Below are 26,889 nucleotides of genomic sequence, written 5' to 3' on the forward strand. Positions count from 1 at the left end.
CATATTGTTGACTTTCCACACAAACGTATTAAATTAAAAACTATAATCTTTATTCTTTGATGATGAAAAATAATATTTATTCAAACAATAAGTACTAAAAAATATTTTTACTTAAATAAAAAGCATATATTTAAAATACTTCAAAAAGCGAGTGGGAGAGAAAAATGTATCTCTGTAGGGTAAACAGCATATTTACTGACCCCTTAAGGAAGTTCGCTTAGTCAAATTATTATTATTATTTATTGAATAACAAGTATTGGAAAGAATATTTTTATAACAATGTAACTTGAAGTTTAAAATCAGATTTCTTACAAAAATAAGGCACGCAAAATACAGTTAGTAGCTACCTCGATCTAAATTGTACTTAAAAAAGACATTAAGTTTGAGCAAAATTTTAAAACGGCTATTAAAGATATCCCGATATAAGTGTCCCGTTGAAACAGGTTATAAAAAAATGTTTTCATCACACGCAACATATTTTTTTTTTAAAGTTATAATTTGAGCACAGGAAAACCATTCATTTTAAAGAAGTACATCCAAAAAACGGGGTTCTCTGTATTAATTAAAAAAAAACTGTACAACTTCATTCATCGATTCGGCAGTAACTTTGTGGTAAAATCTATCCATTTTTATTTTATGTTTTAGTTAGTAAATACCATTATTTCTTCAAATCTACAGTGACACGTGTTGATGCATTTCGCATCATTTTGATGATGCGGAATGCATCGAAAATGCATGGAAAATGATGCGGAATGCGTCAAAACACGTGTCATAGTGGATTTTAAGAAATGGTGGTATTAACTATATAAAATTCAAATTTAACATGTAAAGTAACTGTTAGGGTGCCAGTAACAGAACCTTTACCCCTACTTCTGTATCTACAAACTTCACAATACGCACATTTGAATAGTGCTAAAATAATAATAATATATGTTCTGTTTGCTCGTATAATGGCATGAACTCCGTCTATTTCGGAGCACGTTTCGCGGATTAAGTGTGCTTGGAGAAGAGATTTATATCGGAATCACAGACCCGAGCTCCAACAAACAGGCAGCGAGTAGTGGGTCCGCGGATGTGCTAACATTCAACACGATCAAAATGGCGGGAATATTGACAGATGAACTAAATTCCGACCAATCCCGGCGGTATTTTATACTTTGTTATAGAGTGTGCATTTCTCCATGGCATACCAACCTATGGTTTTCCAAGAAAAGTATAGTATAGAGTAGCCCTCAGCATATCACTCACTCTTTTCAACAACGTCATATATCAAAAATCGTCAATTTTCAGTTGTGCATGCCCAGAAAATGTACTATATCCCATTTTTCGCATTTTAAACACATAAACCTTGCGCGTTTAACTAAAATCTACTATAATAAATTCGAAAGGGAGCTTCCACAAACTATTATTTTCTTGTAAAACCACAGGTGTGTGTCCTATGAAGAAACATTCAATTATAATATAAAAAGTAAGTATTTAAAACGTGTTTTTTTATAGTATTTATACTTTAATAGTATTTTTTATTATTATTTACTTGATACGCGATAGGTAAACGCAACACAGTTTTTTTTATATTTCACATTTTAAACACATATGTTCCTTTTATTACTATTACTGGTACTATCCTGCATTTACGATTGTGGAATTCCTCGCAAAATGCAGTAAGTATCCATGAATCATTGAATGCGAATAAGATTCATAAGAAGATAGCAACCCTTTACTAAAATAATGTCGAAGCTAATTTTTTTAATTGAATAAAATAATAACCCTAGAGTAGAGTAGATTGAATACAATAATCATCCAGTTTGCTACATTTATCCACACGTTTTTTTTGTTTGGTGCAGTGTGATTCCGAAAATTTGATGAACGAAATTCAACAAATTTTGGACAAGGCTTGGAGTTGATTGAAAAAGATGTTAATCGCTTACGATATTTATATTAAATAGACTCCATGTTAAAAATCTAAAATCGATTTATTAAGTTATTAAATTAAAAAATATTGACATAAAAATAAAACGTAGTGCATTCACAATTAATGCGTGTAATTTTTCTTCAAAATGAAGATTGTTAAATCAGTAAAAATTAATTTTACTGCTAAGAAAACTACACATTTAGATCGCTTATTTTATTATTATTTTTAGTTAAAATATTTTTCTTTTATCCGGTTCGTAAACCCTTTGTTGAGTTTCCCTGGATCAGAACACGGTCTGGTTGCTCTGGTTTACACCAGAGCGACCGACATGTAATTTGACTTCGATCGTGAAAGGCTTCATGTAAATTGGTATTGGACGTCAACATATGTATGTACAATAGAATTTACGAAATGTAATTTATTATTTGCTTCGCTTTGAAGAAAAAGCTCACATTGTACGTTACATTTATCAATATGTTAAAATATCTAGATGGTTGAGAAACTAAATCTTAGCGTTATCAGCTTATCAGTCGTCCTGATATATTGATAAATGATTATATTGCGATATAAATAATCTTACTAGATCCTGGGATGTACGCTATAACGATGTGACATTTATGGCTCAGTCGACACTTAAATCGGATTGCGGTGCCGTTTTGCCTGACTTTGTGTCTGCCATAATTTTTCAAAGGTACCTATTTTGAAACACAAGGCGCTAAGGCTTTCATACAGACGTTTCTTTATCCCTGGTGAATTTTACATGTTATCATAAGGGGTGTTTTTCATAACTGTAGCATTATTAACATGTATGTATTATATGGTAAATTATCACACGAAGCATACAATTCAAGCGATAGCAATCGAAAAGCTTTAACCCGCTTAGACAAAATTTCGGTACACAATTCATATCGCCCTTTTGTCTTTAGCGCCCTCCAATGGAGAATACAGGAGTCATTTGTTTTTTTTTTTTATCTTAAATATTCATATTCACTTCACTAAGCCGTGTTATTGTATATGAATTTTATATAGAATTATGTAACACCGTATTCAATAAAATGTCACGCTGGTAGACTGTCAAATAATTACATTTCTCCAGTCTCGAAGTGAGACCTCCGGACTAACTTTGTGAAGAGCATATTCCGGTAAAATTACCCTGTCACGGCATACTCGTACATTATTCATATGTTCGTACTTCATGTTGTCATGCCTGAATATGTGTCCCATGAGCGTGGATGTGTGTGGTAGCTTTGCAAGTACCAGCGGCGAGCCGTGACTTTTCACACAGAGTAATTCACACATTAATTTCAAACAGTTTTGTTGATTATTAAAAATTAAACACTTGTATTATACCACCGATCGAGTTTTATTTCATATCACATGACTTGTTTCGAAAACTGCAGATGTTTTCATTTGTAAGTGATCATAAAAACTGGTTTTAGTAGTTTTCAAAACTAACCGTGTGAAATGAAATAAAACTCAATCAGTTGTCTTATACAAGTGTTTAATTTTTTATAATCAATATTCGTTCCACAAAGTTAATGTCAAATCACTAAATAATACAGTTTTGTAGGTAACTTTTTCAACCTTTTTAACTTTTATATAACTTTTAAAACCATACAACTTTTTTATTACCATCTTTAAAAAAACTGTTGTAATTTAGTCCAAAAGTACCACATTTTAATACAAAAATTAAATCTAATAGACTTCCTAGTGCTCTCCTCGTAGTGAATGAACACTCGTATTGAAATTAATATGATAAATTTCTGATAATAATTGTGTGAATTTCAGATGCATTTTAATGAAATTTATAGAGAAAATCATCCCTTAAAAGATGAATTGGCAAAAAAATCCTTGTCTAGTCACCCTTACCTGTTATCTGCCAGATTGCCTCTTACAGGGGTGTAAAACAGAATATGTAATACCTTGAATCCCGTTCTTTAGAGTATGTAGTACCTTGTATCTTCTGTCAGGCTTTTGTATCCCGTTGTCTGTACAAGAATATTAATCTTCGTCTTACCTTGTAGGGCACCGCGAAGAGAGGCGACCTGTCGTCCTCGAGAGTGGGCCAGGTCTTGGGCGTAGGGCGGCACAGCGGGCGAAGCACGCGGTACATTAGCAGCAGAAGGGCGGAGCCGCCTATCAGCGCGGCGGCCGCCAGCGCGCCCAGCTCCATGGGGCCCATCATCTTGGGCGGTAAACTAAGAAGAATATTCAATAATGTAAAAGAGATAGGTATTATGGAAAAGCCAAGGTGAACATACATAATTTTAGAGCGAATACGTAAAATCGTTTAAAAACCCGAATCACGGATTTAGATCACATATGTAAGCCATTGTCGAGTTTTTTGTTTCTTTTATTACATATAAAGAAATTAAAAAGGATAAAATGATTAATCTTTTTTTATTGTTTATTTTTATTTCAATCAACGTCACATTCATATTTGGACAAATATCTTTTTCTGATCTAATTTTTTCAAAACATTTTACGATTCGAAAACAATATCAGGCTTAAAAAAATATTACCATCTGAAAATCCAATTGACAACGAAACAGGATAATATTAATAAGGAATATCAGCATAACAGGGCTACGTTTTTTGGCCGGTTTATATTGAGTTTAAAATATCTGCTTTTGAAGAAAAGACCGATAAGTGTTTGACTAAAAAAAGATTTTGAACACGTTCTCGATTTTTGAAACTAAAATATCTCAAAACCTTTTTTTTGTTTTTTGAAACATTTGTTTGAACAGGTATGATACGTATGTAAATAACGCGAAACTATTTAAATTAATTATGATTTGTAAATGTCGCTCACTCCTTTCAACAACGTCATATATCAAAAATCGTCAATTTTCAGCTGTGCATGTTTTCAGAATGCCCAGAAAATGTACTATATCCCAGCAAAAGCGGCATATTTTTAACTTAATATTTACCCAAAAAGTGTTGTTTTTGCATTTTGAATAAAAGGTTTTGTTTATTTTTTTTTAATACATCAAATATTTTTCAAATGGAGAAAAAACATTCAGGTTTTACCTTAAAAATCTGTTGCACTGTAAAAAGTTCAATAAGTGGCTTGATATTAATTTTTAAAACATTTCATTATATTTTTAAGCTTTAAAAATGATCTCCTGAAAAATCAAGTTTTTTTATATTTGACATTGTTGAAAGGAGTGAGCTATGTGTGAAAGTATTTTATAAATAATTTCATAAAATGTCTGTCGGTCCCGCGAAAATGGTATTTTTGAAGCAAAAATGCAAAAGGCGATGTTCGAACAATTTTTTTTTCGACCCTTCGTAAAGATTTAAGATTATGTTGAATAAGTACGACCAATCCATAACGTAGGGATAAATTCCTTTTTCTGGATTTCTTTTTCAGGTTCCGTTCGGACCTGAATTCTAAATCATCGTCAACTCTGAAAATGAATAAAATATCCAGCTTTTCTTAAAAAGGTCAAACCAGGTTATATTTTAAAATTTCTCTAAAAAATTGTCTTCAACATTCAAAAATACTATTTTCAACTATTATTCCACAAAACCAGTACTGATTGGGTATTGTAAAATTGTCAAGTTATAAATCAAACAGCACGTTGTATATTTCATAATATAATCCGCCTTCGTAGTTTAATATGCTCGGCTGCTATACTGGACGTCCCGGGTTCGATTCCCAGGGGGGTCAAATAAATATTTTCACTCAAGAATGTATTTAATATTACCCTGGACCTGAAGCAAAGGGATGATCACCTTTCCTTCATGTATTAACGATCAAGATACCACTACATTTATATGATGCAGTGCCCTATGCACCATCGTAATTAAAACAAATCAAATAATGAAGAAGATTTTGTTTAAAAAAGTTGAACAGTTTGCTTACCTAAGTGTATCACCTCACTTACAGTGTATATCCCAGGACAAGTTTCAGAACAAAAACATGCCGTAAATAGGCTTTAGTCGCTATTACGTTTTATTACATATCCCTACCTTCCTGTTATCCGTACTGAGAGAAGATAGTTTCCAGGGTGACACGACTAGAGTATTGATTGGGCCTGCACACGATAAGATAATTCAGAACGTACGTAATATTATTAAAGGAAATTACGCTTGTACTACGAGCGTAGCAATATTTACGAGAGCTTTTAAATAAGCTGTCGTAATACGACTGATTTCACGTTCCATAAACATTCCCCTTTTCGTAACTGGTCTGATGTATGTTTGTATTATCAGGCTCTAATAGTGATTAGGATTATTAGAAATTCATTGCATTGGACGTTATTAATATTTTGTTTCATGTTTTCCGTTAAGCTTCAATTAATTTTGAATACTGTGATTTTCTTCGAAAAACTCTATACTAAGTTAAAAATATCTTAAATAAAAATTATTATAAATAACAATTATTAATAAGTATAAGTCCCTCTCCGAGCACCAGAACTAAGTCTCTTTATTGGAGAGAGAGGCGTAATTATTTTTTTATATTGTAAAATAGTAATGTCTAGAAAAATAATTAAATGATAAAGAAACTCTCTAAAAGTGTAACTATAGTAAATAAATAAAAAATATATTTAAAAAAATACATGGTGCCTGCCATTTTGAAATTTGTTGACGGGTTATACTTTCTTATAATTTTACTATCTCTTTAAATTATGTTTTACAAAAAAAAAATCTTTCAAGATAAGTTTCAGTTTCCATCTCGGCTCATTTCAGTGTCGGGATTATTATCATAATACGACACCTTCGTTTTGTGAAATATCCTCCAAGTTTCTCCGGAAAGATGGGGAGTGAGGGCAACATATTATATTACTCTGATCCCCGCGGAATATGCTAAGAAAATGTTTTCATTTTGTTAAAGAAGCGACAGACATTTAACAGATGTATCCTCTGCGTATAGGGTGGACAGCAAGTTGAGATATTAACTTTCACAAACTTCTATTTAGTGAAATGTCAAAAATGACTCTACTGCAGTTAGTATCAAACGCTGCATTAACTATTTTTAGGAATTTACAAATTTAGTGACACATATTCGTAATTTAATGACACCACTATTCACGAACTGCATAGATTGCTAATTCCCGAAAGTGTATAGTATAAACTTTGTCTACCGATGTATAAATCAATATATAATATGGCTCAATCAGCTTCAATAACTACCGTGGGTAAAATGATAAAAAGCGCTCTTAAGAGCATTACATACAGAGCCATACTCCCCAAATTAATTTGGGGAGTATGACTTTGCTGTTGCGGAACCGATGTCTTGAAATGTTCTTCCACCCTCAGTTATAAACAGAGATAGTGAAATGACATTTTTAAAAAATTGCACAAACGACATATGTATAAATATATATATATATATATATATATATATATATATATATATATATATATATATATATATATATATATATATATATATATATATATATATATATATACATATATATATATATATATATATATATTTATATATATAAATATATATATTTATATATACATATATATATATATATATATATATATATATATATATATATATATATATATATATATATATATATATATATATATATATATATATATATATATATACATATATATACATATACATGCGCATGTGTGCGTGTGTGTATACAAATAAACTGGGTGCGGCAGCTAACTTTATTAAAATTGTTTCATGAGTAAACAGTTTTAACTATACGAATATGTTGCTACCAAATTGTCTTAGCTTCATTCAGTTTTGGTTTTTTTTTTCAGAAAAACGGTCCATGACTTTTGTCACAGCGTGTTTAATAATGTAACTCTACAAAGTTCGCTTTATTAACTGAATATTCCTTCTAGAATTACTTTACCGTGTTAAGTAATATACTGACTTGGGAGTCTTCGGCGTTGGCTTCGGCATGGGTATAAGCGAATAATTAATTATGTACACATTTGATGTGGATGGAAATAATGTAAATTTGAAAATTTTGTTTTTATTCTTAAAAATAATTAATTCATTTCACGCTTTATTTTATTAGAAATATTAAACTAAATAGATGAAAATTGTATGAAAGGACAAAATTTTCCTGAAAACTGAAACAAACTTTAAACCAAAACATTGCCTATTATTTGAATAAAACAACTCACTGAAAAACTGAAAGGTATAATATTAAAGTTTATTTTACCATAAAATACCAGACAATAAGATCAGAGGTTAGTAGAATGGCTATTTTTATATTTCGATGGAGAACTTTTCTGATATAATAAATTATTAATCATTAAATGATTAAAATTAATAAATTAAAAGCTTTGCTAGTGTCTTGTCTTTTGAAATTTTACTCTTGAACTGGCAATATTCAATCGAGAATGTTTGAACGCTTTGTAAATAAATTTCCAGCCAATTATTCGCTCAGTCTGACTAATCAATTTGTTTACTCAAAATCAAGGAAACGTTATTTCAGCAATCCAACACACTGCCTTATTCAGCGTTTTGAGCTGTCGATAGGAAAACGGGGAAAACATGTTAATTAGGTTGTGTGTATTCGGAATCTTCACTGGCAATGTTGAGGGAATAGATTGTTTTTTTTTCAGAATTTTCTATCCGAGAGATGGTTTCAAGCGAAACAAAATACATCTTTAGTAAGTAAGTATTGTTTATCTCGGCATCCCACTTGATAGATTTTAAAGCAGGGTTGCCAAAACGTTGCATACATTGATTGCAATATTGACAAGATTTTCTCAATGTCCAACTAAGTTATATAGAAGAACACATAAGTAATAATTTCAATAAAATAAAACATTAACAATTTATCTTATGTTAAGCCCCTTGACCGAAGATGAGAACAACCGTTTTAAGTACTTTGCTTTTCAATATATACTTTGAATTAATTTTCAGTATCTACATTTTCACAAATCAAAACGTGTTCACACCTTGAGAATTAGTGGGTTACTACACGTATGTAATGAAGATTGAAATAATAAAAAAAACGAATGAAATAACGATGTCTTGAAAATTATTCGAAACCTCAGTTTTGAATCCGATCATTTAAAGCTAATCACGCCAATCAGTGGTCTAACTTGGTAGCGTATTACGTACATATTTCGAACTCCCAATATATTGACACAAAAAAATATATTCTGGAAAGAAATATAAACTGAGAAAAAGTAACGAATACCATCCCAACCAGATTTTTTTTAAAAAGGAACCCGCAACAATAACCGAATAAGTAATAGTTACGCATTAGTCACACCTCTACATTACATCGCTTCCATCGGACATGAAATAATGTACCTAACAAGTAACTCTAGTGATACCAGATTAATATAAATTCTTCCAAAATTAATGTTTTTCTTTATTATTGTGTTTACTTTATTATTAGTATTATACAAAGTTATAATTAAATAATAAATAATAATATTACAGAATTGATTATTTTTATTATATGTTTTTTTTTTTAAGTATTTGGTGTTAATTTAAAATCTTAGTAGATAAAGAATAAGAAAATCTCTCTGTAGATGTTATTACTGATGAACAAACGCATGCAAAACATCACTCGTTTTTATTTTCATCAAACACCTGATATTTTTTAAGCTTTGGTTGTTTTTGATTGAAATGAAACATACATATTTACTAAAAAAAATCTTCTGTGTTTAGTAAACCTTTGGATAAAAAATCTTATATTTTTTAATAAAAAAACTCATTTACAATTTATAAACAACATTTTTGGTAACCCTACAACGTCGCTTGAGGGGTTGCTCAATTAAAAATTCAATTACGGCTGCCAATCTACTCCCATGATCACTTCCCTCGGCAACTCCGCCATGTTGCGCATAAAGCTGAGGAAATAATATAGCTACATATCTATTGAAGCCAAGTTAGCGAGGGTACTAACCTACTACCTACGTACCTGTCTACATCAACGGAGGGGCATGTAGCAAAAAGTCTACCCAAAGTCACATTATATTCTGATAAAATATTTATAATGTAGGTTTTCTGGTCCGCTGGAGGCGCTATGGGGTGAGTTAGGGTGGCCGACGAGAAGGTTCTATACTTGAAAATTCCGCAAATATTATTGTAAGCTAACTTCGTTTGAGTTGGTCTATAGAAGAAAACCAATTATATTCGGATTGTGCTTTTACCCAAAATAAATATTTCTCTAGAGTCAAGCGAAACTATGAAATGATAACATATTGTTTATTCGATAAAATCAATTGAGATAATGTTTAATCAAAATTAAAATTAAACACTGTTTTCTTGTAATATTAGTTTAGTTTTTTACGTCATTTTCAATTGAAATTAAATGCGTGAGAGACCGGGGTCAATTACCACTTGTTCTTAAAATTGTGACACGTATTTCGATCGATGCATTCCGAATCATTTCCAAAAACCACGGTGTTTAAAAATGATGCGGAATGCATCAAAACACGTGTCACAATGGATTTTAAGGAATAGTGGTATTTTCTAAGTAAAACTGAAATTAAAAACGGATAGATTTTACTACAAATTCACTGCCGAAGCAATTAATGATTTTTTTTACATTTATATTTTCATTAATCCTAGTGGATACAGATAAAAACTCATTGGGTTTAACGTATATCTTATATAAGTATAGATATTTTATTTTTACACGCAAGCTTATGTATGATATTTATATCTTTTTTAGATATGTCTCGTTACTTTTGACAAGACTTCAAACATTCAAAAGTTTTTTATATTAATTTTCATGCGCGCGTTTCACCTCTTTTCTGGGAAGTAGCTTATAAAAAGGGCTTGTTCACTTGATTCCCATTACAAAGAAGCACTGGCGGGGTAAGAGCTTTGTTATTTTAGACACTGATCTCGACTTGACGAAAATTAAATAAAGAAATCTAAAAGTAAACAGTTTAATTTGAAGAATTGACGTTTGTGTATGTTTGAGTGTATGTATGTTTGAGTGTGTGTGTGTGTGTGTGTTTTGTGTGAGTATGTGTGTGTGTGTAAACTAATAATGTTGAAATTTTGGGATATCAACATAAATGAAGAAGAATATGGAAGTCTGGGCATTAACAGGGCTTATGTCCTGCCAAAGGCTAGTCGAGTGATCACTTTTCACGTGAGTAACGTTTCCCATTATTGCATTTACAATAACAACACTATTTTTTTTCCTTCAAATATCTCTTCAGTGGAAAAACCCAGATTTATGTTTTTAGTAATTTTGATTCATTCAAATTGTTGTAATTATTTTGAACAGCCGTGCAAACATAAACAATTGCGATAGAATTTTCTGAAAGAAAGTTTGAAAAAAAATTTTCATTTATTAATGTTATTTATTAAAGAAACGTGTAAAAAACACACACATCGCCATATTACCTTGCATATTATGGCATTAAATGCCCGCGCCATATTACAAGCATTCATAGAACATCAATACAATCTTCCCTCCTTATAGCGTATAATCAGACCGTCTAATGGCTGTTATAAGATACTATATATAAAATATGAATATGGTGCAAACACAATTGTGCCATTAAGATGTCCCAGTGTGACTATTTCAAAGTCACGACGTTAACAAACTTTTAAAGTAGGTACAAGATACACTCTCAGTAAAACCATGTACCTAATTTTCGGATTTCTTGCTTACGCTGTAAATAAATTACTCTTGAACCGAACACCGATCACCTAGTCTTCACGAAGCGGATGAATTAATGTAATATCCTACTTCTCAAACGGTTAAAAAGAAGCAAAATAGCCTTATTTTACTAGTATTTAATTTCAATATTTTTGATGACTTCTAAAATTTATTATTTTTGACATCTCAATATGGATGTCTGGGTATTTACAGGGCTTACGACCGTCATAGGCTGGTTTAAGTGATCACTTTACACACGTGTAACATTCACCAATTCCACTTATGATTGACAACAACACTGCTCAAATCATTGAAACATCTAGATATATTGATCAAACTCGAAACCCAGTGTGCGAAATTTCCTAGAGACATCTTTGTTGGGATGAAGAAAGCTTTTATGACGGTCGTAAGCCCTGTAAATGCCCAAACTTCCACATTCTTCTTCATCTAATTTGATATGTCAAAGATAATGTATTAAATAACTCCTAATTGGAGATAATTCAGATTTATGAAAGTATTCGGACACATTCAAAATGTAGTAACTTCTAAAAAAACTAACTGGTGAAAAACTACCGTAACTCAGGTTACTTCTTAAATTGACATTTAAAAAAAAAACGAGAGTATTTACGAAGAATACTTCTGAGGAAGAATGTCTATGACCTCCTTACACAACCAGTAATTTCTCCACTGAGGATCGCATAATACCTACATACGAGGAGGTACCCTGACTCAGTATTTAAACTTTAAATACCACCCTTTCTCGTGATAAAAGCCTCAAAGCTGTGAGAATGCTGAAGCTTTGGGAAACTTTTCAACCATCAAAGCGTGTACCCTTAGGTGCTTTAAATGTTTTATGTACGTTATATGGTATCATTATTCTGTGCGTTCTTCGCTTCATCTATATTCTAGCAATAATTTGAACAAACCGTACAAATATTGAATCGTAAATGTAGCTTATATAAATAACAGATTCAATAACGTTTTCAATTCAAATTCGAGAATATATGACCTAATTAGAAAATTATTGCAGCCTATTTTCCCACCCTATCAGTTAAATTATACACTTGAAATCTTTATAACTATTTACCTTACCTGTTATAATATCGTTATAAACTATATGACAATATACCTCACCCTTATCTCCATCGAATGGTGCATAAGGTACTGCATCGCATCAGTGCAGTGTCACTTGATCTTTAATCACTTAAAGGCAAATCTCTTCAGGTATCAATCCAAGGTGATATAAAAAAATATTAGTGTGAAAAATCAATTAAATTTATATTGAACCCCTTCTGGGAATTAAACCAGTGTGGTAGACAAATGCGCTAGCCATTACACTACTGAGGTGGATAATAAGTCAATTGGCTAACAAGATAATTGCCCTTCGTAATAGAAAAACCCAACATTCTTGAGTAAAGAAGGACTGATGAAGTAATTTTGTACATAAATATGTGAATTTTAACTAAGACATATTTTGATATTGCCCTTGTAAGGTGTAACACCTGTTACAAAAATATTAAAATCAGTAAATCATAAATTGCGTAATAATGTATATTAAAAAATTATAATAATGGGACAATAAAAGAGGATAAACACGACCCTAAGCAATAAGTAAAACGACGGAGAAGAAAAACAATAATGGATTTCTGCAAAAGAAATGCTTATTCAATAAATGATTCAATAACATTTCTGAGATAAGAAAAAAACTCAATTTATTATCAATTATTCGCTGTGGTCTGCTAAAACACCCCTTGACCTTTAGAGCACTAAACTCGGCACAAAATTAATGATATCTCCCTTATTCTCATCCCTTCTAAGATGGAATATAAACACTTTGTTCTGTAGTATATCTCTTCGTTGGTTCTCTAAATGACGTGCGAGTAGTAAAGCATTTAAATGTAATGTACTGTATAACGTTTTTTATTCAAAGAAAATCATCTTAATTTCCCTAGGAGTTTTTAATTATTCTTCTATTAAATTACAAGAATTTTCTCGGCTCCAATACAAAAAAAAATCACATTCAGTTATTATTTACTACTTTTTTTGCCCCCTGTATAATACATAATTACGGAATATGTAATAGTAAACTACGGTTATTCAAAAATATGCGTCCATATATTTTGGTAAAGAATTGATTATGCAGTAACTTTTTAGTAACTTCTATTTAAACATTAAATTTCACCTCATCTGTTTTTTCATTTCATCTGTTAACGTAAATTGATATGAAAGTGACTATAAAAATGTCATATTAAGTATAAAATAATAAAAATAAGTAGCAAAATTTGCTTAATAAAATATATTTTTACATATTTTTAAAAAAAGATTTACTTTTTACGATAGCTGTTTGAAGGTATAAGGGCATTTTTTTAAAAATTAAAATAAAAGTTTTTCGGAACTCAACGTTTGGGAAACAATGGTTTCTACACTGTGTTGTAAAATTTTGTTTCAAAATAATATTTTTTTAAATAAATTTCGAAGGTTATTCTTGAATGAAGTAAGAATTTTTGAGTCATGTATATAAGATTGGTTTTCGAATCATTAGTATGGATATGCCTGTAAATATATTTTTCAATTAAATATTTTTTTAAATAACCCTTAAGTGCGATACGACACAGGATTTAGCCATACTCTAAATATATTTTTTCATGTTTTTTTTTTCTTCAATTTATCATAAACCAACAACATTTAAAACAAACGATAAAAGAATGTAAACCTTAACTAACGTACGATTTTTATTTTCAGTAAATTAAATTTTTACCATGCTGAAAGTCCCGGGTTCGAATCCCGAGCTCAAAATTTATAAGTAATTTTTCACAATAATATTCATTTGATATCACGCTGCATTGGTACCTGAAGCGCAGAACTGATCATCGTGACTTCAAGTAATTAAAGATCAATGTAACACTGGGCCGATGTGATCTCATGCCCTACGCACCATGTGGTGCGGATGAGGGTATGCAAATGCATTTTTCACCTACGACTTTCCAAAAAAATAAAAAATAAAATAAAAATAAAAATATATAAATATATATATATATATATATATATATATATATATATATATATATATATATATATATATATATATATATATATATATATATATATATATATATATATATATATTTATATATATATATATATATATATATATATATATATACATATTTATATATATAAATATATATATATATATATATATATATTTATATATATAAATATGTATATATATATATATATATATATATATATATATATATATATATATATATATATATATATATATATATATATATATATATTTATATATATATATATATATATATATACATATTTATATATATAAATATATATATATATATATATATATATATATATATATATATATATATAAAATATATATATATATATATATATATATATATATATATATAAATATATATATATATATATATATGTATATATATATATATATATATATATATATGTATATAAATATATATATATATATATATAAATATATATATATATATATATATATATATATATATATATATATATATATATATATATATATATATATATATATATATATATATATATATATATATATATATATATATATATATATATATATATATTTATATATATATATATATATATATATATATATATATATATATATATATATATATGTATATTTTTATTACGTATTTAAGTATATAGTTTTTTTCAATTGTATTTATATGCCATAAGTTCTTATGGACCGTGTTGTTAAATTTTATTGTGTACTTTCTCCATCCCACCCTAAAATCCCCCAGTTCGTGCAGTGTTCGTTTTGTCAGCAACCCGAGGTTAATTACACAACACGTGTTAGAAACATAAAACTTCTCTCTAACAATGTTGGAGGTCATATTTTAAGGGTGGTATAGATTCCACTAAATTACGGAAATTCTGTGAATGACTTCTCATGGTACGTCTAGACGGGACTCTGTTGGTGGAGTCCGACGGATACTCGCGTAGGTGGCCTCAGGAGTGTTACATATTATCCGAATACCAATTATATACTCTCATGGCCGTATTAAAATAAAATAAAACCTGCCCCAAATTCACACTGCGACATCACTTCAAAAATGGTTTCACTTAAAAATTATACGTTATTTTTTGGCTACTCTGTTTTGTTAATTTTTTTTATTTTTTGGTCTTAGAAAGCCTAATTAGTTTTCTAACATATTCAAAAAATGCTATTAACAGACATTTAAACGAGCTTATTTTCCCGAACAATAATTTAACGTAATCAAATATTAAACTCGTATTTGTATGTGTATATTCGACACACTCACTCGAATATGTTGGTTTGTAATTTTAAACATGAAATAAATTTAACAGCATAAGCATAAATAAAATATTATTAGTAAAGTGATTTTGGATACAGACGAATGTTAAATATTGACATCATAAAATGGCTCTGATAAATCGTGTAGGTATTACATATATGTACATCATAAAATTATTCATTTTGCTCTTATAGCATTACTCAGTACACGCTATTTACATTAGTGACGGGGATTTTATCAACCCCATTCACATGTATGACTGTACTTTATGTACTGTAAATGTAAATACATAATTATATTTGATTTAAAAAGCATGTTACGTACGACTTTCCACTTTATATGGGGATGAATAAGGGAATGAAAATCATATTCTTTTTCCATTTTAAAAAACTTGCTCCTAATGATAATTCATGTTACATGTAAACCTTGGAAGGGAAGTTCTCATTTTACAAATAGTTTTATCTTCTACGACCAAGCTCCATGAAACATCAACGGATCATTTATTTTACAACTTGTTTTGTCTAAAAATGCTCAATGTTTTTGTTGTCAACCACCACCCTTGCTTAAGTTTTTTTTTAAGAAATTGAAAGTTGCCATTTTCTTTATGTATCAAAGAAAATCGGGTTCAATTTCCGGTGGAGATCTAAATAATTATACATTTTTAATTTTTTACTCTTACGTTTATATCATATCACCCTTAACACCACGATACGTGATATACTCCATTAAACCGACTTTAAAATAATTAAATATTTTTTTATGAGAAATATTTGTGTTCTTGTTATATACACAAATATTTCAATTTCATATATTGTTTACTTATTAAAGGTAGGTATCAAATTGCGGTAATGCAAAATTCATGAACTACAATAGTTTAGTTAAGTAAATTCAATATAGCCAACATAAATATGCATATTAACTATTAAGAAAGTTCATAGAAAAGAAGCCTTGAAACGTTTAAGGTTTGATAATGATAATATCTTAATAGTTTGGAATTTTCGAAGAATATGTAATAAGGAATATCAAACAATAGATATTCCAAGAAATACTATCGATATATTTACCGAAATTAAAATTCTTTCAGGAGATTGAATTATTATAACTATCCCACATAATTGTGTAATAAACTCATTTATTTTATTTTTCCCAAATAAAGGTTACTATATACATATGTGTTACTTATTACAGTCATACAATCAGTAACGACTCGTGTCCATGAACTTTTTCCAATGTATCACATTATAAAGAGAATAATATTGATACAGATAAAAATTTGTGCCCAGAAAAGTAGATTTACAAAGCTATAATTATTTGTAGCACGCAATATAAAGTAATGTAAAAGTAATTATAAAGTATTTTTCTTTATACATTTTACTATTTTATATTTAATTGCAGAGAGAAGTATTTTATTATTTCTTTATTATGAAGAAAAAAATGTGTTAATTTTAAAAACTATAAATATTTTGAACCAAAAAAATGTTATCAAACTGAATCATATAATTAGGTAGACACTCACTGTGAAACTGGCGTCTCGGGTTAAATTCCGGTCAGTCTCAAAATGAATTGATTTATTTTCAATAAGACTGGGTATATCATATATTTCGCATATGGCATAAAAAACAAATGTATTCATAAAAGCATTAATTTTTATTTAAAAATTGTACCATAAAAATACAAATCATCACATCCGATTAAAATATCATTTTCAAAATAGTTTTTTATAGAATATCAATATCAGATCGAATTTGAATTTGTCGCCATTTAGCTTTTTTAAGCCACAAGACTTACACCAAGCAAAAAAGAAGAAGAAGAATTTAGTTTAAACCTCAAATTATTTTTTAAATAGAATCTCACTTCTCTTGAAGTCGTTACTATTTATTTTACTTCAATAATTTAAATATGCTTATTATATTTTTAATACGTAATTATTAAAAAAATATATATGATTGGAATGGTAATATTTTGACCATTTTTTTAAATGATTTTTTTACACCAAATTTATCGGTAGAATAATATCGAGATATACTTTATCATAGATATTAAAAAATGAATTCTGTTTTCAAGAGTTATTAACAAAATCCTGTCTTTATCAGTAATTATTATGGAATATTTATTAATAATAAAATAAGCTTTTGGTTAATTAGTAACTTATGGTTGTTATTGAACATAGGCTATCGATTTAAGCCGACAATATTGAAACGCTTGTTCTAATTGTACATAAAAATAATTATGAAAAATAGCTTACTATTGTTAAATAAAAGCATTTAATAAACAAAAATAGATTAAAATGCATATATACATTTAAATTCAAAAGATATAAACAAAAATATTTCAGTAAACAAAGCATATGTTTAAGAATTCAAACCTGAATGGTCGCGAATCTCGAAAAGGCTACTCTCAGGTCGTAGACTCACTCGAAATATATCTCGAGACACACTTAATTGTATTATCTCTCACTTTTATTTATCTCCGAGAGATTTGAAGTGTAACAGATCAGAATTAGGGACGATTGAATGGGAACAGCTGTTGGTATGAATGAGGGTCGCGGGAGAGCGTCGCGGCGCTGCCTCCAGATGATTGCCATGGCAACGACGCGCTAGCAGCGCTGCCATCCGTCGCGAATCGGCGGCGCAGTTTCCGGTGATAACCTGCGATACACTTCGCTGATTTACACTTCGGTGTCAAACACAAATCACTTCAAATTTATATTGTTTTAAATCCACTTTTATTAGATCATAATGCCGATATTAAAAATATCCAATTTTACTGAGCAGTTATTGAATGGCCAAAAAAAATTTAATTCATTATTAGGCAACGGTTTACCATGTTATAATTTAACTTTTATAAAATAACCTCATTTTAATTAGTCGGGTTATGACCCCGTGATTAGTGTCTCGGACTCTTAAGTCAGAATTTCACGGTTAGAACGCACTCCACCACAATTTGATACCTATTTCTAAAAATGAGCCGCTTAGGCTCACAGAAATAGTATGAATTTAAAAATAAAAAAACACAAATATTCCTCTTTTAATTAAAAAAACAATAAACATATAAATATATTTAACCTTTAATAAATTAACTTGACTAGATTGATAAGTTTGATTCCATCTAATTAAAAAAAAGTGTTTTTTTTCTATATTTTTTTTCTTCTTTTTCACGTGTAAACTTTTTACAAATTATTACATCCATTATGTTCACAATGATACAAACATACTTCATTATATTTTCATCAAACATATAACTCTTCTGAAGGGACCGTATCCTTGAATGTCATACAAGATTGTACAAATACAGATGTGCCACCTACATATCCTACCCAATAGTATAGATATTTACGTAGTAATTATTTCAATTATTTATGTGTTTCAAATAATTATATAAAAATACTTATGAGCTAGCGAGGGATGATAAGTGAACACTCAGAGTTCCAAGGATTTGTAATAATATTTCAGGCGTTTCTTAAAGACCATCAAAGATTGCATTTTAGACCTATAAACATTAGATACTATCAGATATCCACGATGTACTTTTCCTACCTACGTTTCCTTGTGGATATAGTATTAATTATCTTAACCCTGAATTCTTTCAATTACGTCAATTGTATCATAACTTTTATATTCCATACACATACGTTATATATTATTTTTACATGCTATATAATTTTTAATATAAATTAAAATATTAAATATAAATAAATAAAAATATTCAATTTTTTGACAGAGTTTTTTTACGTAATTTGACAATATCCCGGCTAAGCAAAGCCTCTGTCTAAAAAAAAACAATAACGGAATCATAAATCGTGTTTCGATTTATATTAAAAATAATATATGAAATTTAACGAAATATATTAAAGTAAAAATGATTTATAAAATATATTTAAAAAAAAAAAAGATTTTAACAGAAAACGAAGAATTTATCTCAGCTATGTAAAAAAATCAATAAAATCAACGGCAAATTTTATGAATTTAACAAATAACACTTTAAATATATTTTTTTTAAATTGTATTCTAAAAAGTGTAATAAGTTTTACCTTGTGAAATTGAAGAAGGTGTCTAGATAAAAGCAACCACTTCCGTTCCTTTCACGGGCTACAATAATTACAAACCCCAGAACTGACAGGAACTGACAGATGCCAAATACAAAGTTACGTAAAGATTTTTTACATCTTACCTGTGTATAGTAAGTTCTGAGTATGGATATACGTTCCTTCCCGCAGATTGTCCTGTAATGTGCGTTATTAAAATATTGATTCTTGTCACTGTCACTAACACTCCTACCCCCAGCCCCGGGGTAGCGTCGTCCTCATAAAATATTCCCGTATTATTTCTGACTAAAAATGATTATCCGAATGTTGTACGCGGTGGCAAATAACAAGGGAGCTCCCAGAAATAAATCACATCACGATTTTAATTATTTATATACTGTTGTTCGTTAAAGAACATCTATTATATGCATATAACTGATTTAAGTACTTACTTTAACGATAAGTTTAGATTTTTTTTTAAAAAACTCATATAATCTACACATGCACAGAGAATATTCGTAACGAGATGGTGACGTACAAAATCGCTTATTTTCTTCGGCAACTACCTGCCAATATGTCCTTAAGAATAAATGAAAACGAACAATCCGAAATTTGGGTAAATTTAAAATATTTTGAATAAAAACTGGTCTAAAATTAGTATTTTAAAATTTTAAAACCATATTTTCAGGCTTCTCCTAGTAGGTATGTAAAATAATTTGGGGGAAAAAAACCTTCTTTACATTTAATGAAGGTTTCTTGAAACAAAAAAAATCTTCTTTCAATTAAAGCGTTTACAAGCTTTAATTGAAAAGCTTTTTGCATTTTTATTCTACATTTTTTTACAACTTTACGAAATGTAAGTAATAATCATGAGTAAAATTGTGAATTTTGTTCAGTGCATAAAGTGATCGCTCAAACCAGAGAATAACAGGTCGTGAGCCCTGTAAATAGCCAGACTTCCATTTTCTCATCTCAAACTCCTAGATGTTCAGTTACTTGACTCTGATGTTCAAATATTTGAAGATTAGTGAAATTTGCCCCCTCCATAAAACCTGGTTTACGCAGGACTGATTACCCTGCCTTCTTATGATCGCGATCGAGTTAACACCCGTCGATTTAATGCTGTACCCTATGCACCACTTTCCGATAACTGCAATATGTGTACATATGAATGAATATAAGATACAATGTTTTGTATATTTTTAATCAGGGAATTTAAAAAATACTATTCAACTTTTATGAAATTACTGAAATGGCTTTTAAAGAAACATTTTTAAAGGTACATTTTACGGTAATGCATGACATAATAGTTTCAATATACTTTTAATAAAAAAACGATGTAAGATTTGTGGACGTTTTTTGTTAAAGTCTGTTATTGACAGCGGTTTGATGAACAATGAATGAAGTTATTTTTCAGTAAATATGTACTAATATAATGTTACATAATTATTTCTCGGCACCGTGTACCTTATTCTTAGGTAAGTAGAAACAACTGGTAGAAAAATTTGAATCCAATGTAAGTAAAATAATTCACGTTCAAATTGTATATAATGAAGCAATTAAAAAGTAATTTACCGCACGTTTTCTATTAAATATTGATTTTTTACGTTAGACTTTTATTTTACGTCGTCCGAACGACGTTGTTAGATTCTGATATATATTTAAAAAAAATATTAATCGGACAGTAGATTATTCACCATGAGGATGATCTATCGATGTATATATTATATGTAAAACATGGTACCTTACAAGGGCCCAGAGCAGCCCTGCACTTAGCTTTGAGAATAGATGTCTGCGAAGAATTTTATGCGTGCGGTGGTTTGACTTTGTGAGGAATAAAGAGATAAGGCGTAGGACGCAGTAGACCTTGATCACAACTTTCTTCAAAAAAGGCGATTCAGCTGGCTTAGCCATGTACTCCACATGCCTCCCGAGAGCCGCCATCAAGCTTGCATCTTTTACAAGGCATCAGGTTCACGCCGCCCAGGACGACCACTGCTGACAATTCGTCGGCGTCAAGAAATACATGGAATTCTTGTTACTTCCGAAACGTGAGTAGCAAAGTTGTCAATCATGGGTAGAATTGCCAATACTACACGTGTATGTAAAGTGTTTACTTAAACCAATCTTTGGTAGGTCTTAAGCTTTGTAAATACCAAGACTTTCATGTAATTCTTCATCTATTTTGAGATATTATTAAAAAAACCTTGATTATCAGGACAAACGCATTCTGCTAAAATGTTTTTATACATATTTAAGTTACCCACATTTTTATCTCCACTTTTAAGATAAAATAAATACACTTGATAATACTAGTACATACATGCCATTCAAAACCTTTCTGTTTGATTAAATTATGCCCTACGTTTTGCCGAATTCCCTTTGTGGGTCAAAAGCTGTTTTCCGAGGGATTCCAAATTAATAAATAAATACCCTTGTACTATTTAAACGATGAAGTCCTAAATCTACACAAGAAATACTTTAGAAGAAAACAAGATTTCGGCATGTAATATTGGGATTATTATTTTATGGTTTGATGAGATTTCCAATATTGAATATTGAATGGAAACCTTTCCTGAACCCAATTACAGCCCTATACAGTGATGGAATATTTAAATTAAGATATTTATTTAAACAAAATAAATATTTTCTAATTTTTGGTATTTTATGCTACTATGGATTTAATAGTACAAACGAAAAATAATAATCTGTTACTTATACCAAAAAAATATAGTAACTTAGATTTCAAAAAAAAATAATGAAAATAATTTTATATTGATTTTAAATGTGAGAAATATTAAATGACAAAAAATAAAAATATTATAATAAATATTTGACTAACGCGTTCTGGTGTGGAGACCGAAACGCGTTCTGGTATGGAGACCGAAGAACCAGAGGCGTCAAGGACGTCCACCGATGAGATGGGTGGACGACATCAGGAAGTTTGCTGGAAGACAGTGGATGGGGACGGCGCAGGATCGGGAGGAGTGGAGGCGGAAGGGGGAGGCCTTTGTCCAGCAGTGGACCTCAACGGGCTGATATGATGATGAAATATTTGACTAATATAAAATTAAAATAGTTTAAAATAGAAATTTGTCTAGTCAGATAACGTAAAAAAAAATATATATATATATTGCATAAAGCATAAAATAAACTAAAAATAAAAAAATAAAAAAAACAACAAAAATAACTTTGTTTTGCTATTTAAATCCCGAATGAAAAAATTTAATAAATTAACAAAAATAACAGAACCCTTAATCTCAAGTGTCTTTTAATTGAAATGTTTAAAAAAAACCCTTATACTTATTAAGAATTTTTTATTGAAAACAGTCATGATATATTTTAAAACATGTAAATCTCGTTAAACCATTATTTGTAAAAAAAATATGTCGTCTATTCAACGTATTAATTTGTTAAATACCAGTGGTAAAAGTAAAGGAAAATGTGACTTTTAACATTAATGTAATAAAGATTACACGCTCCAAATATTTATTCACCAGTTTTCCCTTCATTTTATTTCTCAGCGCTGAAAGGTTACGTTACAAAAAATGTCATCTAGTTTCCGATGTATTAAAATGTAACATGTAATACATAAATGTCAATATTCCATCACTGAGTGGTGTTCCGTGTAACCCTGACCCAGTTACTACAGCCTCCAGTGTCCTCATACGAGTACACACTTGTAACCTGGATGCGCAATACCGTTTGGGTGTTCAATGGGACAGTAGTGCCCCAAACCTGCACGGTTTACATGCAATATTACCTCACAAAACCGTGAATTTATGGAACATGTCCCAAATGGTTTGAAATGAGTCGTGTTGATTGAGTTCTACAAAAACGCGAAATAATAGTTGATTACAGTGGATAACTAATGCATTTAAGCCCAGTATTTGTTAAGTCGCAATTTAATTATCTCTGAATTCCGATAACTTTTTACGTTATTGATTTTTTTCTTAAAACACCATTTTTTGCACGGAAAAAATAAGTTTTTCTTCGAAATAATAAGAGTTATTGAAAGGTGAGGAGTTTGAAACAACAAAAAATATCCGATATATATTCTTTAAAAAAATCGGGGCTGAACAGACATGTGATCTCTCCGGTGGACGGCCCGTGATTGAATTCTGTGATTGCGTTGTATCCCCTTAACTACGTAGTGTAGATAACATAAACGTACTGCTGTTTCTTATAACATTGGCATTGGCATCCGTATAATCGGGAACTAAAAGATGTGGATTTATTAATAAAAAAAAAATTATACCTAATATAAATAAAGTTAAAGATATCTAGATGGCGTTTTTTGAAATACACGCATTATGGGAATTAAATTAAAAATAGAAATAACAAAAGTAAATAGAAAGCATCAGCGGAGGAGAGAAGGCTAATGAAGAATAAGAATAAGACGTGTAAAGGTAGAATAATGGAGGTAGATATAAGATATACATCACAACCACTACAACCAATAAAAGTAAATACTAGAATCCATTTAAGAATCGAACCCAAGATGCCAATTTCATAGTCGAGTTAAGATCGTTTACAAACTCTTAAGGAGAGTTACGACTGCCTTTTAACTGAACACGCAAACGGTATTACGCTACCTGGATACAGGATGTACTGATACAATCTCTCTTATTGAAATGGGGAAGAACGTTATTTCTACATCCGGCAGAGTAGCTCTAGCAATTTCCACTTGATGTCAGCAATATGAGCGGAGTGCTCTTACAAAATCTCAGAGAACTAAATATAAAATCAGCGTTTTTTTGCTGACTGATATTTGGAATAGAGTGGCTAATTATGGTAAATATTGTATGAACCATGATACAAACATGATACACGATTTACCCACAACGAAGGTTTAATACTCCCAAGAATCAACAATACATAAATATGGGAGTCGAACACTGCAATATATCGTTCCGAACATTTTTAATTTGTTGCCGACGGATGTTAGAGGTCAAAATAAAATATGGAACAAAGGCCAAATAAAGGAATGGGTGAATGATCAAGAGTTAATTTTATGAAAATTGTAAAATGTTAATATTCTTAATTTTTCTCTCATTTTAAAATGGTTAAAAACTATGAAAAATGTATTAAAAGAGAACTCCACCGACAAGACACACAAGGTGGCTTGGTGGGTCTCTGCAATTTTTTTAAACATGTTTAAAATTGTGATTAAAATGAATGTATACAATTTATGTTAAAAAAAAATTAGATACTAGTTGTATATTTTTAAAACAGAAATATATATGTTATTTATTTTATTTCTTCCATATTTTTGCTATTATTTGATATTTGATTTATTTTATTTCTTCCATATTATTGCTATTATTTGATATTTCAACAAACCAATTCTCCAGAAAAGTGTTTCAGATAAATCATTTAAATGTATAAATTCTTTTGCAAAGATGTTTCTGAAAAGTCATTCCAACATTTGAATTCTTTAGAAAAGCCTTGAAAATCTGTGAAACCAAATTTCGACAGTTTTCCAATTTATCCCGACACGTCAGGTAACGTAGACATCTACAGTTATTAACGACAATTTCAAGATGGTGATGATCCTGAAATACACATTTAAAAACTGAAAAATAAATAAGGGCTATGATTTTTATCTCCTTCCGCACTCCAAGAACATTTTTTGAGTTTTTTATCCGAAATTTATTGTATTTTTTTATCCGAAGCAAAAAACTGTTAATAACTACTCGATTTAAATCACTTGTGTTTGTGTGTTTTAGATCTTGTAGTTTCAGGAATGTTTCTATAAAGTGTATTAATTGCGATTGATATGCTTTGCTGGGAAGTGGTTTCTTGTGTTATGTGAGAGTGATTCTTAAATACATACATAAGTAAGGATTGTTTTAGTATATAGTTGTTTGATTGTCGATAAGTTGTAATTTGTTGAATAGTTCCTGCATGGGAGTCCGTCTCGGAACTTTGAGTATTATTTTCATTATCGATTTTTGGGAAACAATGTTTTATAATGTTGCAATCATAATATAATATTTTCGATTATCTATTTCTTTTGCTATTTAATCAATATTTCTTCTCTTCAATCCCTTATCCGCACCTCAATGGTGCATATGGCACTGCATCGTATAAACGCAGTGTTATCTTGATCGTTAATACTTGAAGGAAAGGTGATCAGCCCTCCGCTTGAGGTACCAGTCCAGGATAGTATGAAATAAATATTAGATTGAAAAAATATTTATTTGACCCCCCCTCCTGGGAATCGAACCCGGAACCTCCAGAACGGTAGCCAAGCGTGCTGACCATTATTACACTGCGGAGGCGGACAAAATAAATATTTTATGATTAAATTTATGAAAAAATCGTTAACGCAATAATTCACGATATGAATTTGATCCACTGACAGTTGTGTTATAAATTTCTTGTAAAAGTATGGTTTTATTGTTAAACTCAAATACTTTCCACTTCATTATCAAACTGACGTGGACTCACCCGTGATTGTTTCTTGTAGATGTTGTAGGTTGCCGAAAACGAAATAATTTATACGAATTTAATAAATCCGGAAACGACAGAGGATTATCATTCCGCAATTTCCGTTTTTCACTGCCATCTGCCGAAAGAAGTTATTGCTATTTAGTTTTCAGGATCTCGACCTAGTTAATGCGTCATGGAAGCCTCTACAGGAGGCTGTGGCCTGAACCATGACCTGGTTCCGACCCCGGAACCCACAAACAGGAAGTAGGCTACCTACTTTCTATGAGTGACCTTGGACCCTAGAAAAATAGAAAGGGACTATCACCCATTCTAGATTTAGGAATCAGTCTCTATTTATTTTATTAAAACGTTACATATAATGAAACGATTTTCATAGTATTTCATATTTTAATCGCTAGCTTTGCGACTTTCTATAATGTACGTTTGCAAAAATTATTAAAAATAAATAAATATTATTTCAATATTAAAATTCGAGATTTCAATCAACGGAAAATACAAGTACATAAACGTGTCCTTGGCATTTAGAGATAACAATATCGGCGCAGCTTTTTAATATTTTATAAGAAATTTCCAAAATAAAAATTATAA

General features: G+C 29.9%; 1 protein-coding gene across 1 annotated transcript in view; it reads right to left on the reverse strand.

Annotated features, from left to right (window-relative positions):
* Positions 1 to 18,378, reverse strand: part of LOC148300535 (synaptotagmin-5-like) — a 76,033-nt gene extending 57,655 nt beyond the window's left edge. The window contains exons 1-2 of the mRNA XM_088274639.1: positions 18,187 to 18,378; positions 3,930 to 4,110 (exon numbers count right to left, since the gene is read on the reverse strand). Coding sequence (XP_088130765.1) covers positions 3,930 to 4,097 — 168 coding nt within the window. The 5' untranslated portion in view covers positions 4,098 to 4,110; positions 18,187 to 18,378. The remainder of the gene's footprint in view (positions 1 to 3,929; positions 4,111 to 18,186) is intronic.
* Positions 18,379 to 26,889: the final 8,511 nt, after the last annotated feature.

Source organism: Brachycentrus maculatus, unplaced genomic scaffold (assembly GCF_059751285.1).
Source record: "Brachycentrus maculatus isolate JH-2025_06_01 unplaced genomic scaffold, ASM5975128v1 h1tg000696l, whole genome shotgun sequence".
Lineage (NCBI taxonomy): Eukaryota > Metazoa > Arthropoda > Insecta > Trichoptera > Brachycentridae > Brachycentrus > Brachycentrus maculatus.